The 14,271-nt window shown below is 40.2% G+C and overlaps 1 protein-coding gene across 1 annotated transcript in view; it reads right to left on the reverse strand.

Annotated features, from left to right (window-relative positions):
• The window catches only part of LOC129637612 (phospholipid-transporting ATPase VB-like), a 379,551-nt gene that overhangs the window by 10,915 nt on the left and 354,365 nt on the right, over window positions 1-14,271 (reverse strand). The window contains exons 21-23 of the mRNA XM_055561831.1: window positions 8,760-8,960; window positions 7,335-7,415; window positions 5,941-6,045 (exon numbers count right to left, since the gene is read on the reverse strand). Of these exons, the coding sequence (XP_055417806.1) occupies window positions 5,941-6,045; window positions 7,335-7,415; window positions 8,760-8,960 (387 nt within the window). The remainder of the gene's footprint in view (window positions 1-5,940; window positions 6,046-7,334; window positions 7,416-8,759; window positions 8,961-14,271) is intronic.

Consider the following 14,271-nt stretch of genomic DNA (forward strand, 5'->3'; position numbering starts at 1 on the left):
TTTTTTTTCCATGGAAGAGATGTTTTGAAATATCCTAGACCCTGTTCCTAGAGAAGAAAACAGTTAGCTAACATTTTTCAGTCACTTAGGTGAGGATTGTGAAAGCTGACACAGCTATTAAAATTCATGTTCGATTTTGAGACTTCCCTAGCTATCCAGTGGTTAAGACTCTCTGCTCCCACTGCAGGGGGCACAGGTTTGTGGAACTATGATCCTGCACAGTTCAGCCAAAAAAAACTCATGTTTGATTTCTACCCAGGGAAGAAAGACACTCGCCCTCTGCTTCAAGCACTTGAAAAAGGGAAATACTTTCTTCATAATGATGGTAGTAGCTGACTCCTTTCCCTGGAGCAACAAAAATCACCAGTGACTACCAGGATACCTGGTCTAGAGATGCATTAGGTGGATTAATAGTGCTGAATGGTGAGTGAAAGGAACAAGTTCTCTGTTTTAAAACATGCAGTGCTCTGAGAAAGAAGGCTGAATGACCAATTATTACTCACTTAATATACATTGTGGTCTGATTATTTACAGGGCATTTTTGAAAGGTTAAAAAAAAATCTAATGGTTAAGAAGGTCACGGAGAGAAGAGTTCCTCTTGTGAAATATCTTGTGCTACTGTTTAGAAAAGAATGTAATTACTGTGAAATGTTTCAAGCAGACAAACAAATCTCATGCATACGATGTCCAGCTTTACCAGTTTTAACCTTATGCCATATATATGAGAGCAGAATCTGTCACTCAAAAATGTGTCTCTGGCATCAGGATTGCCTTTAGCTGGTTGTTTTTAAGAAACAGCAGAGAGAGGAGAAGCTCTGAAAACTGAATAGATGTTTTCTTTTTGTAAGAGATATTTATACTTATAAGGGAAATCTCCATTTGTAAGGGTGTCTCCCTCTCTGTACCAGGAAAAAGAAACATTCTAAATTTCTAGAAAATCTATCAACTTCCACATCTGGCCTCCCCTAACCCCAAAACTTCTTTTATCTTTAGTTCTAGTATTTAAGGTGGTGGCTAGGGCCATAGTTTCCTGGTCTCTCTCATGTGTATAGGAAATACTGATTAAACTTTTGTTTGTTTTTTCTCCCATTAATCTGTCATTTATTATGGGAATGTCTAAGCTGAGACCTAGAAGGGTAGAGAGAAAATTAGTTTTTCTTCCTCTACACACATTTGCCTCAGATTTTATTAAAAGGAGCCTTACAGATACAATTCTACCACCATGTATCCCTTGCAAATGCCTTTTCATTCATCTTGAAAATAAATTGTGTTCATCATTTTTATGTGTATTTTATATGTACATGTTTATCCGTGTTAATGGATACTTTTAAAATTTTATCATGTAGATATCCTTCTGAATTCTTCTCACTAGACAGTATGCTTTGGAGGTTTGTTTTTGTTGCTAAATGCTGTTCTAGTCATTTTAACTGTTCTAGTGTATGACTATGCTACTATTTGCTTTCCTGTTGGTGAACGTTTAGGCTGTTTCCAGTTTTTAAATTTTGCTTTATAGAATAATGATGTAATATCTTATATATGTCTACGCATGTCTATGTATATACATGTGTAAAAGGATCGTCCAGGTTGCATAGTTAGAAGTGGAATTGTGTCACAGCCTGTGAATACTTCTAGCTAACTCTTCTTCTAACATATTCTTCTAGCTGTTTTCAAATTGCTTCTCCAAAGTGGTGCTATCAGTTTATAGTTTACCAACCGAATCTGAAAGTTCCTAGGTTAGGCTTTATTATCTTTAATTAAGTAGTATTAACTCATACTGCTGCTGCTGCTAAGTTGCTTCAGTTGTGTCCGACTCTGTGCGACCCCATAGACGGAAGCCCACCAGGCTCTGCAGTCCCTGGGATTCTCCAGGCAAGAGCACTGGAGAGGGTTGTCATTTCCTTCTGCAATTAACTCATACTACTACAGTACTATTAACCCACACTACTGAGTTAATTTGCCAATATATTATTTAGAATTTTTACATTTACGTTCATTGAGGAAACGGCTCTGTAATTTTGTTTCCTAGGACTGTCCATGCTCATTCTGATATCAGAATTATTCTAGCCATGAAAATTGGATTTGAATCCATGAAAAAGTTGGTATGACATAGGAATTATCTGTCCCTTATAAACTTGGTCAAACTCACCTTTACAATCCTTTGGCTTTGTAACTTTAGGGATAAGATTGCTGATTTGGTTTCTCGAATGGTGATTGGTTTATTCAGCCTTGATGAATGATTTTGACTATAGTTTGGTAAATTTTATATTTAAAGGATTTAACTTGGTTTAACTTTTCAGAAAAATATTAAAAATATTGATTCCATTGACCATTGTATACATGAGATCTGCATCCATGAAAACAAAGGGTTCAACACCGTTTTATATGAAGGACTTGAGGATCTGTGGATTTTGGTATTCACATGAGTCCTGGAACCCGTGCCTTGCAGGTACTGAGACAACTGTGTATCCATAATTGCAGTCTTTTTTATTTCTAGTACTGTTTTTGCAGGCTTCTCTTTCTGTCCTCCTTTGGATCTGTTTTGTCAGAGGTGAGTTTTTTCCCATTTTTGGCCACACTGTGCAGCATGTGGGAATCTTAGTTCTGTGACTATGTATTGAACTCATGCCCTTGGCATTAGGAGCATGGAGTCTTGACCACTGGACCCCAAGGAAGTCCCAAGAGGTGAGTTTTCAGTAGGGTTTGAAGAGCTCAGTCTTGGTCTTATTGACCTTTCTTTGATTTTTCTCTCATCTTTTTTTCTTTTCCATTTTCTTTAGGTTTGCATGGTATTTTTAAAAGTTTCTTAAGTGAAATTTTAACCTCTTTAATAGTAAAAGCTTTAGCTGCATCCCACAAGTTTGCATATATGTCATTCAGCAGCAATAAGTATAATTTCCATCACGATTTACTTTTGACCTCCTAAATGACCTGTTTAGATGTGCATTTTGAAAGTTCCATGCATGTTAGGCTGTACTTTCATTGTTTGTATTTATTAATCTAAATGCATTACTATCAGATAATAGGTTCTTTATGATACTGATTCTTTCAAATCCCTTTGTGATTTAGAACTTGGTCTTTACATTTTTGGTGTATGGTCAGGTGTGTTTGAAAGATGCATATTTAGTATCTGTTTAGAGCAGGATTTTACATATTAGCGCTAACTGCAATAGGTCAAGTGTGGTAATTTATTCAAAGCTTGATCTGTGTCTGTTTTGATGGAGTTCTATAAAAACATCATTCTAGAATTGTAATTTTTTCCATTTCTCTTCATATTCATGGGATGAGAAAGTCCTATCTGATACTTCTGGCCATCATTTTCTTTGTTCTTACCTTTTCCTCTTCTCTACAGCCTGGGGAATTGATAGTTTCCTATATTCCTCTAATTTCTTTCCTTTCCTTTATGTTTAATCTTAAGTTTTTAGTAATTGTAAGTATTAAGATACTTTAAGATTTAGGAGGCACTAAATAGACTTTTATGCACCAACTTAGTTGTGTATTTCTTGTCCTATTCATACAATGAAGACTTCAGCATAAATTACCTACAGAATAGCCTTTCCTTACCATTACGTTTTTTTCTTGCAGTTTTAGCTTTTATTTTCTTTCAGGTTCTTGCATATTTCTCTTTTCCTTTAGTGAGGGTCTATAGGTGGTAGACCTTATAGAGTTAATCTAAAAATGTCATTTTTTTTTTTTTTAACCACAGGCTACTAAGAAGGGACAGAAACATGTTATATACAGGTAAGAAGGGGGAAAAAGCAAACATACAGCTGTATTATTTGCCTTTGATTCTGCTGTTTGATAAAAATAAATCATTTTCTCTGACTGAATGAATATAGTAATGACCTAGGAGATTTTTGTGGCCTTCTTAGAGAATTAAAATCAGTGTTCCCCACTGGTTGGGTGGGTGTACTTCCCTTGGGAATCTTTATTTATCAGTCCTAAGTGAACTATCACTTAAGTGTAGTGATTGTGTACAAATAGTGTAACTGTTTGCTATTTGGCCTTAAGTCTTTGAAGATAATTGCTCCACTATTTTTTGGTTTCTATTGTTTAATTGCTGTTAATTTTCAGGTAATCTGTCCATAGTCTCTGGCAGATTTTAAGACTCTTTCTTTTATACTGTATAGTTGTACTACCAGGCACTATATCCAGATTTATTTTGATTGTCATTCTCAGTGATGACCTCTTCAGTACTTCTCTAACCATTCTTTCCTTGTTCTTCTATGACTTCTATTATGTGGCTGTTGGAGTCATGCATTCCAAATATCATTCCTCTTGATTACATTTTCATATTTATGTGGCATTCTGCATGAGTACACAATACTTTCCAATTTTGGTAGTTTACTCTTAGCCAGTGTCCAGTCTAGAGTGGATTCCACAAATTGCATTTTTAATTTCAGTGACAAACTTTTTGCATTTTCAAGAGTTCTAAATCTTTCCTTAGCTTGGTTCAGTTCCTAGTATTAAAATTATGACTGGCTTCTTCACAGTTTCTGATAAAACTAAGTGGTTTCTCTGGTGGTTATGAAAGAAATTTATTTAAGCTTGACTAGGCCTTTTTGTTTTTATCACTTTGTTCTATCTGTCATGGCATGAATTGGAACTATGGGGTTTTCAAGATGGGAACTCGGTGATCTGGAAGCCCTCCTGGGTGGCTGTTATCAGCCACTGCTTGGTCTAGCTTGTGACAGCAGGGGGAAGAGAAGGGGTTCCACTGTAGCAGGTTGGGAATACCCTGAGCCTACTTAGGGAAGTTTCTAAACATTTAATACAAATGCTCTCAGAAAGATTTGGTTTTTGCCCAGCTGAAATGGTTCTTTCTGTAAAGGGGTCTCCCTGCACCCATCAATCTTACCTCGTCACACTATTGGCACAGAGGTTAAAAGGTCAAGAGTCAGCCAGCTAGGCTTTAGGCTTGCTTCTGTCTTGCACTGCCTGGGGAAAGTTTAACCTCTTTATATTCATTTCTGTATCTGTAAGATGGGAATTAAAAAAAAAATACCTAACACATGCATGTGTTGCAAAATGATTTCCACAATAAGTTTAGTAAACATCCATCACTTTGCAATACAGTTGACTCTTGAACAACACAGGTTTGAACAGCATAAGTTCACTTATACACAGATTTTTTTCCCACTAATTACATACTACAGTACTGCATGATACACTGTTGCTTGAATCTGTGGATATGGAACTTCAGATATGGTGGGACAACTGTAAAGTTACATGTGGATCTTCCCCTGTGTGGAGGACTGGTGCTCCTAAACCCTAAACTGTTCAAGGATCAACTGTGTATGTCAAGCCATGATGTTGTACAGCTTAAACTTCTCCAGTGCTCTGTGTCAATCAGTGTCAATCATATCTAACTAAAAAAAAAATCTTATCTAAAGGGCTTTGGGAAGTTAAGAAAGTACATTAAAATCATACAGGTGTGTACCTGGCATGTAATTTTAAGCTCTGTTTTTTATAATTATCATTGACTAGTCAAATTTAATAAGAAAGCTAGCGTTACCATGTTGAATTACTAAAAAGTGATATTTGGACATACTCAATATGTTATATGGAGACAGTCTTCTAATCTTTTACCCCCAAATTAAATGGACAGCACACCTCTGTAACATTGTCTCAAGTATGGTCAGTCAAATGTTTTCCTTGTCTCTCAAACACCCATGACTTTTGAAATCAAAAGCACCTGTTTTGGCAATACACTGCCTCATTGTATTATATGTCTTAGTTATTCATCCTGACTAGATGGTGAGCAAGTTGAGGCCTGCAATTTTATCTTCTCTACTTCTTTATCCCTATTGAAGTGGACCATAGGTACGAGTTCAGCATGTGTGTATTCAGTGGATCAAGATACAGAGAAAAGCAGCTCAAATCTGAATGCAGTTGATGGAGAGAAACACAATTTTTAGGCCCAAAGGGCTTGGGGGCACTTACCCAGGTCTTCATTTCCATTGCCTGGTGCAAGAGGATTGTGGCAAGGGAGATGGTGTTGATGGGTGTCCCAAAGGTAAAAACGTCGATATCAGAGTCCTTGTAGGTCTGCAGAGCAGGAACAAACAGGCACTGTCAGCTGTGCCCAGGGACTGAAGGCCTTAGTTTGGACAAGTAAAGCATCAGTGGAGGCAGGTGTCAAGGGAGGGGAAGGAATGGGGAGAAGCTGTCCAGTACCGTCATGTGGAACTGACTGCAGGGACAGATAGGAGAAGGAGTGAGATGATAGGACTAAACTCTTCAAAATGCATTTGCAAAGGAAGCCATGAAGAGTATCCCAGAGCTTTGCAGAATGAGTAAACCAAAAATTGAGTACCTACCAGGCACAATGCCAACTGCTAAAGATACTCCTGTGTCTACTTTCAAGGAGTTTAGAGTCTACTAGGCAGGACAAATGTGGTACAGTTTAAATGCCAAAATGGAAGCAAGTACAAGGCACTTTGGGAGTAGAGATGAGAAGTCAGCTGAGACTGTAGTAAGGGAAATTGTTCTCTTGAAAGGAGAGAGAAAAGGCAGATCAGGCAGAGGCCAGAACTGAGGGTGAAAAGTCCAAATCATCCTAGATGGAATAGTCCCAAATGGTAAGTCTGTTGATCACATAGTAAGGGCAAAAGAGGCCTGACTAGGGAGGGTATTGTAAACCAGGAAATTCTGAGAAAGCACAAAATGCTTGCCTCCTCAACACCCATCATGTTGCTGTTTGCAAAAGAACATGATCCAGAGACTAGGCAGATACCACTGTTTCCCTGGCACAAATTACTCCACATCTGAGCTCCTTGTCTGGGAAGAATATAGCTATCCTCTGCTACATACATTCTCACTCTTTAAACTGGGGAACTGAATTGAGATGGGGCTGGTATCCTGTGCTCCCTGTATTCTTATTTTATTTCAGATAAGGTAGTAACTCTTATTATCAGAACTTGGAAGCACAAATGTAAATACAAATCAAGAGGTGTAAACTCAAATACCTTCAATGTTCAAGTAAGAAGCAATAAATGAGTGAGTGAAGATGGCTAGGCGTGACACAAAAGGGCATGGTGGGGACTAGGACAAACTAGAGAACAGGTGCCCTATCTAAGCAGGGCGGTGAGCCAACTCTGGATTTTGCCATGACCCAGTGTAATAACCGCTTTTAATTTTTCCGAAGCTGGCAGAAATTAAGATGTTTTGGTAAAGTATTCTGACTTTCTGAATATGCTGGGTGGAGTCTGCAGGCCTCCTATTTGGAGCCCCTGCTCTGAAGAGTCAAGAAAGATACTATTTGTCTGGGATTTCATATTAACGGGACTAGCTCTACCCTGCTGTTTGTATGGCTAGAATGGGACCATACACCTTACCAGGTAGGGGATAAAGAAACAGACGAGGCTCTGGTAGAACGCATCCGCCATGGAGATCCAGAAAGTCAGCAGGTTATAGCACTGTCAGGAAAGAACACATCGACAGTTACCACCATCCGAGCAAGCCTCTGTTCCTTGTAAGCAACTTTCTTGTGCGTGGCTGGGCCAGACAGCATGGCACTTACAATGTTTCCTACCCTAGAGGCAATACAATAGAATGATCAAGAGCACAGACCTGGGAGTGACAGGACCTCAAGTCGAGTTCCAGGCCTGTGTGACCTTAGTGAAAGTCACTAGACTGCTTTGGGAGTTGTTTCTTCTTCCATAGGAAGTAGATAAAGACAATACCGGCTAGATTTCCTTGAGTTTCAAGAGGTCTAAATACAACTGTGCTTTGGTACTTAGAAAAGGCTCGGCTGTTAATGATCATTAATACTAGTGCTAACACAAACTTGGTAAGTTTAGAGATTCTAAATAGCATCTGAAAAGGAGCTCTCAATCACTGCCCAGGATCACGAGTTCCCAAGAGACAGCTCAGTGGCTTCGGAGATGAGCTTTCTTATTTTGTGCTTCCTTCCTTGGGAACACTGAAACCATTTACAGTGTATGTTTCTGCTACATTAACTTCTTTTAATGTTAGATACTAAAGGGACACATTATGCAGCCAACTCACCTATGGGAAGGGGACAATGAGAAGGGCCCAGGATGTCGTGCGTCATCTCCACATCTCCCTCGCCTGAAGTGCTGGGGTTGCTAAGTAAGTTGTTTTCCACCTGTCTTTGGCTGAATATGGGGCTTGGTTCTTCACTGGTTGTCCACAAAGTTTAGCCAGCTCTCAAGCACCACATCTGGCTTTGCCCTCCTTATCTAAGATGTAGAGCTACCCTAGTGCATAGCAACATCCCTTTTCCCAGAGCTCCTCCTTTGAGGCCATCAGGTTCCCTCTCTGCCTCCAGGTTCCCAGCCTGTCTGTGCTGGTCAGACTGCCTGCTGTAGGACCTTCCTGAATCTTTTAGGGCATCAGTGTGGCCTCTGTGCCTTCTAAGAAACTATTTTGATGGCTTTTAGCCCCAGGGATTCCCAAACCAAGCCTTGGGGGTTCTGCTGAAGGCCTGCAAAGATCAGAGAAAAGTGATGCAGTCTTTCTGTAAGCCCTCTTCCCCTTTAACTAGCACAGGCCCATATTAATGTGTGATATAATTAAGAAATAACTAAAAATAAAAATATCCACCTGGTCCATCACCTTCAACAGCAAATGAGAAACAGGCCAGGAACAGGGATCAGACTTCCTGGGTCACATGGGAGGTAAGTGGCAGTGTGGTGACCAGAACACAGGATCTCCGGCCCAGCACTCCTTCTCTGACACCTCTAGGGAGGAGCTGAAGGTCACCTCCCAGTCCCCCTGCCTCTGCCCGGTCCCCTTACCTCGGAGTTCTGGCCGCTCTTGTACAGTTCGGGCAATGCCAAGAGTGTTTCCATAGAGATGTCCTTATCGAGGACTCCGAAGACAAGAGGAGGCAAGGAAGTGAAGAAGAGGTTGAAGAAGATCAGCTGCCAGTAGTCAATCATGGTGGAGCCAGAGAAACCGCAGAAGAACTGGTACCAGAAGAGCAAGTTGACGTAGCACTGGGGGCAGAGAGCATGGCCTTGGAAGTGAGGACCCGAGGGCAGCCATCACCAGACACTGCTTAGGAGCTCTGACAAATAGCTGCTCGGACCTGGAGCTTCAATTCCCTCACTTGTTACATGCAGGGTTGTCTAAAGATTAGAGGTAATTCTCATCCTTAGATTCTGCTCTTACTATTACTACTGCCCTGCTGCTAAGCTGCTTCAGTTGTGTCCGACTCTGTGTGACCCCATAGATGGCAGCCCACTAGGCTCTCTCCCGTGCCTGGGATTCTCCAGGCAAGAACACTGCAGTGGGTTGCCATTTCCTTTTTTAGGACCTGAAGAGAATTCTGTCAATTTGTAAAGTATACTATGGTGGTTTTTGGAGGCAGGGAGGACTGGCTTTGAATCCTCAGTTCTGTCATGCACTAGCTGTGTGACCTAGGACAAATTCTTTAACCTTTCTGAACATCATCTTGCCACCTTTCATATGGGAATAGTAGTATATAGACCATGGCCTGTGAAACCAAAAGGCAGTAAGTAGAGGAAAGACTTGACCGTGGGCAGGATGGCTGGTGGGAGGAGGACTTCATGCGGAGGTTGACCTCAAAACCCTTTCCTAATGGTCACACAACTCAGAGGGTGAAGAATAAAATCTTATGCTGAAGTGTTGCTTTATGCTTTCTAAAGATCTTTCCACTAAAGACCTCCTCACTGGAGAAGGGCTGGGTCACAATTATTGTCTAACATATTGTGATGTGGTTTGGTGACTTGACCAAGGTCATGATAACAACTGGTCCTGGTGTTAGAACTAGAACTCAGCTCCATGTGGCTGAGGCACAGAGTGGGTAAAGGGTTTTTAATGTAAGGAATCATTCAGCAGGTCTGTGTTCAAGCTAGTATTCTCATCCTCTAACCACTGGGCCAGCATTACTTTTAGGAGGCTCTCTGATTATTATACTACTAGTAGTAATATTAACATTCATATTATTAATACAATTATTATTTGAGCTTCTATTTGTGATGGATGTGTGGTAATAGTATATTAGTATACAGGACATTAGGTAGCGCAGTGGTAAAGGATCCACCTGCCAATGCAGGAGACGAAAGAGACAGGAGTTCAATCCCTGGGTTGGGAAGATTCCCTGGAGAAGGAAATGGCAACTCATTCCAGTATTCTTGCCTGGAAAATTCCATGGACAGAGGAGCCTGGCAAGGTACTGTCGATGGGGTCATAAAGAGTTGGATATGACTGAGCACACACACAGCACATTAGTAGATATGCAATATACATAATTTATCCCAACAACCTAGCAAGATAATGTTATTGCTAATAATATAATAGTACTATGTTACATATTATTAAATAATATTTAACATTACCTATAGACGAGGAATTTGAGGCTCTGAGATACTCACCTGTCCCTTGCCTATGTTCAGAGCTAGGAAGTGGCACAACTAGCCTTCGAGTTTTCAAAGCTTCTTCCTCAACCACTCCAAGCCCTCTTAGTCCCATCTTTGGATAATGCCATAACAATGCTGACCCAGATTCTTCCATCCAAGAAGCTCCATCCTTTGGCTTTTCTGCCCAGATGACTAGTGGGGAGTCTGAAAGAGACCCTGGTGCTCTTAGACACCCTGGACCTTGCATTTCTCTGAGGGCTGGGGTCCCCTCCATTTCTGCTCCAGGGCTTCAGGTCACCTCTTCCCACTCTAGTCCCGTGATGCTGAAAGGGCTTTTCTGCTATGAGTTTTTGATGAGGTTATTTCTCAGAGAAGGAAGGAGAGGGCTCAATCTGTTTCCTGGGCAGACTCTGAGTCCCCAAAACATCAACCATTTATGCCCTTTACAGGGTGGCTTTAAGAAGAACCAAAGTGGTCAAGTCTCCTTGATACTAGTGTTTAGCAATCGTATGAGGCTTTGGTTTTTGTCTTTTGGCCCTTTGAGCACCTTACCTTGCTTCTCCCTCTCCAGCTGACTGAGAAAGACACTCACTCTTAGTTCCATGTACACACAGGTGGCTTGAGCGGCTCAGATGGGGTGACTGACTACACTAAGGCTGGAAGTGACCCATCTACAGACGAGGCCAAGAATAGCAATGGCAGCAGTAATAACAAAGACTCCTAAAGCACTTCCTAGGGGCCAGGCTCTGTACTGGACTCACTTACAAGCCGGATGAGGCAGTCACTGCTATCCTCATTTTACAATTGAGGAAACTGAGCTTTGGAGAGGTCAAGTCATGGGGCTAGGGTTACAGACTAGTAAGTAACAAAGCTGGAGTCCAGACCTAGATGTTCAGGCTAAACAACCAGAGACAAATGACAATGCAAACATGATGATCCAAAGCCTATGGGATGTAGCAAAAGCAGTTCTAAGAGGGAAGTTTATAGCAATACAATCTTATCTTGGGCTTCCAATCTGGTGCAGGGGTAAAAAATCTGCCTACCAATGTAGGAGACATGGGTTCAGTCCCTGGGTTGGTAAGATTCCTGGAAGTAGGAAATGTATTCATTTCCACTCTAGTATTCTTGCTTGGGAAATCCCATGGACAGAGGAGCCTGGTGGGCCACAGTCAATGGGGTCCCAAAGAGTTGGACACGACTGAGCACAAACATACACACACAATTTTACCTCAGGAAACAAAATCACGAAGAAACAACCTAACTTTATGTCCAAAGCAACTAGAGAAAGAAGAACAAACAAAACCCAAGGATAGTAGAAGGAAAGAAATCCTAAAGATTAGAGTAGAAATAATGAAACAGAGATGAAAACAATAAAAAAGATCAATGAAATGAAGAGCTTGTTCTATGAAAAGATAAAAAAATTGATAAACCTTTAGCCAGACTCTCAAGAAAAAAATTAGAAATGAAAAAGGATACATGTTACAACAGACACCACAGAAACACAAAGGATCATGGAAGACTACTACAAGCAACTATGTGCCAATGAAACAGACAGATTCTTAGAAAGGCACAGTCTCCCAAGATGGCTTCACAGGCGAATCCTATCCAACACTTAGAGAAGAGCTAACACCTAGCCTTCTGAGCCTGTTCCAAACAATTGGAACACTCCCAAACTCATTCTATGAGACTATCATCACTCTGATACCAAAATCAGACAAAGATACCACCCACACAAATTACAGGCCAATATCACTGATGAACATAGATGCAAAAGTTAAGTCACTCAGTCGTATCTGACTCTTTGTGACCCCGTGGACTGTAGCCCACCAGGCTCCTCCACCCATGGGATTCTCCAGGCAAGAATACTAGAGTGGGTTGCCATTTCCTTCTCCAGGGGATTTTCCCGATCCAGGGATCAAACCCATGTCTCCCACATTGCAGGCAGAAGCTTTAACCTCTGAGCCACCAGGGAAGCCCTGCTGCTGTTGCTGCGAAGTCATTTGAGTTGTGTCTGACTCTGTGCGACCCCATAGACGGCAGCCCACCAGGCTCCCCCATCCCTGGGATTTTCCAGGCAAGAACACTAAAGATGCAAAAATCCTCAACAAAAGACTAGCAAACCAAATCCAACAACACATTAAAAGGATCGTGCACCATGATCAATTGGGATTTATTCCAGGGATGCAAGGATTTTTCAAGCTCTGCAAATCAGCGTGTTATAGCACATTAACAAATTGAATAGAAACCATATGATCATCTCAATAGATACAGAAAAGCTTTTGACAAAATTCAACACCCATTTATGATAAAAATTCTCCAGAAAGTGGGCATAAAAGGAACATACCTCAACATAATCCCCCACACCTATGGTCAATCTATGACAAAAGAAATGCAAGAGTATACAATGGAGAGAAGACAGTCTCTCTAATAAGTGGTGCTGGGAAAACTGGACAACTACATGTAAAAGGATGAGACTGGAACATTCTTTAAACTTAAAATGGTTTAAAGACAAATATAAAACATGACAGCATGAAACTCCTAGAAGAAAACATAGGAAAAGCATTTTCTGACATAAATCATACCAATGTTTTCTTAGGTCAAGGCAATAGAAATAAAAGGAAAACTAAACAACTGGGACCTAATCAAACTTATAGGCTTTTGCACGGTAAAAGAAACCATAAAACGAAAAGACAACCTATGAACTGAAAGAAAATATTGCAAATGAAGCAACCAACAGGGGATTAATCTCCAAAATATACAAATACATGAAACTCAATATATATAAAAAAAACAAACCACCCAGTCAAAAAATTGGCAGATATAGACATTTCTCCAAAGAAGACATACAGATGGTCAAAAAGCACAGGAAAAAATGTTCAACATCACTAGTTAGTAGAGAAATGCAAGTCAAAACTATAATAAGGTTTCACCTTATAGCAGTGACTGAGAGACTTCACTTTCACTTTCATAGCAGTCAGAATTGCCATCATCAAAAAGTCTACAAACAATAAACGCTGGAAAGGGTGTGGAGAAAAGGGAACCTCCAATACTGTTGGTGAGAATGTAAATCAGTACAATTGTTATGGGGCATAGTATGGAGGTTCCTTAAAAAACTAAAAATAGAGCTTACTGTATGATCCAGCAATCCAACTCCTGGGTATACATCCAGAGAAAATAACTTGAAAAGATACATGCACTCAATATTCATTGCAGCACAATTTACAATAGCCAAGACATGGAAGCAACCTAAATGTCCATCAACAGATGAATGGATATAGAAGATGAGGTATATATATACACACACACACAATGGAATATTTCCTCAGCCATAAAAACAATGATATAATGCCATTTGCAGCAACATGGCACTAGAGATAATCATACTAAGTAAAGTCAGAAAGATAAATATCATATAGTCTCACTTATATGTGGAACCTAAAAAAATGATACAAATGAACTTATTTACAAAAGAGAAACAGACCTATGGATTTTGAAAACAAATGAAAGGTTATCAAAGGGGAAAGGTGGGGGCAGTTTAGGATTAACATGTACACTTTATATAAGATCCATAATCACAAGGACTTGTTGTATAGCACAGGGAACTCTGCTCAATAGTCAGCAATATATACAAGAAAATTTGGGAAGGAGTGGATAGGATATATGTATATGTCTGAATCACTGTTGTACAAAAGAAACTAATGACACAAATTTACATTTATAAACATAATTTAAAATTATAAACATTATAAATCAACTATACTCTAAAAATTAAAAAGAAATAATCGACTATATTATTAGATTATCTCGGCGCAGGAGGGCCGAGAGGAGCTACTCCACATTCAGGACAGGAGGGGTGACCTCATCCAAGGTAAGGAGCAGCAGCTGTGCTTTGCTGGAGCAGCCCTGAAGAGATAGCCCACGTCCA

This window comes from Bubalus kerabau, chromosome 1 (assembly GCF_029407905.1).
Source record: "Bubalus kerabau isolate K-KA32 ecotype Philippines breed swamp buffalo chromosome 1, PCC_UOA_SB_1v2, whole genome shotgun sequence".
In the NCBI taxonomy this organism is placed as follows: domain Eukaryota; kingdom Metazoa; phylum Chordata; class Mammalia; order Artiodactyla; family Bovidae; genus Bubalus; species Bubalus kerabau.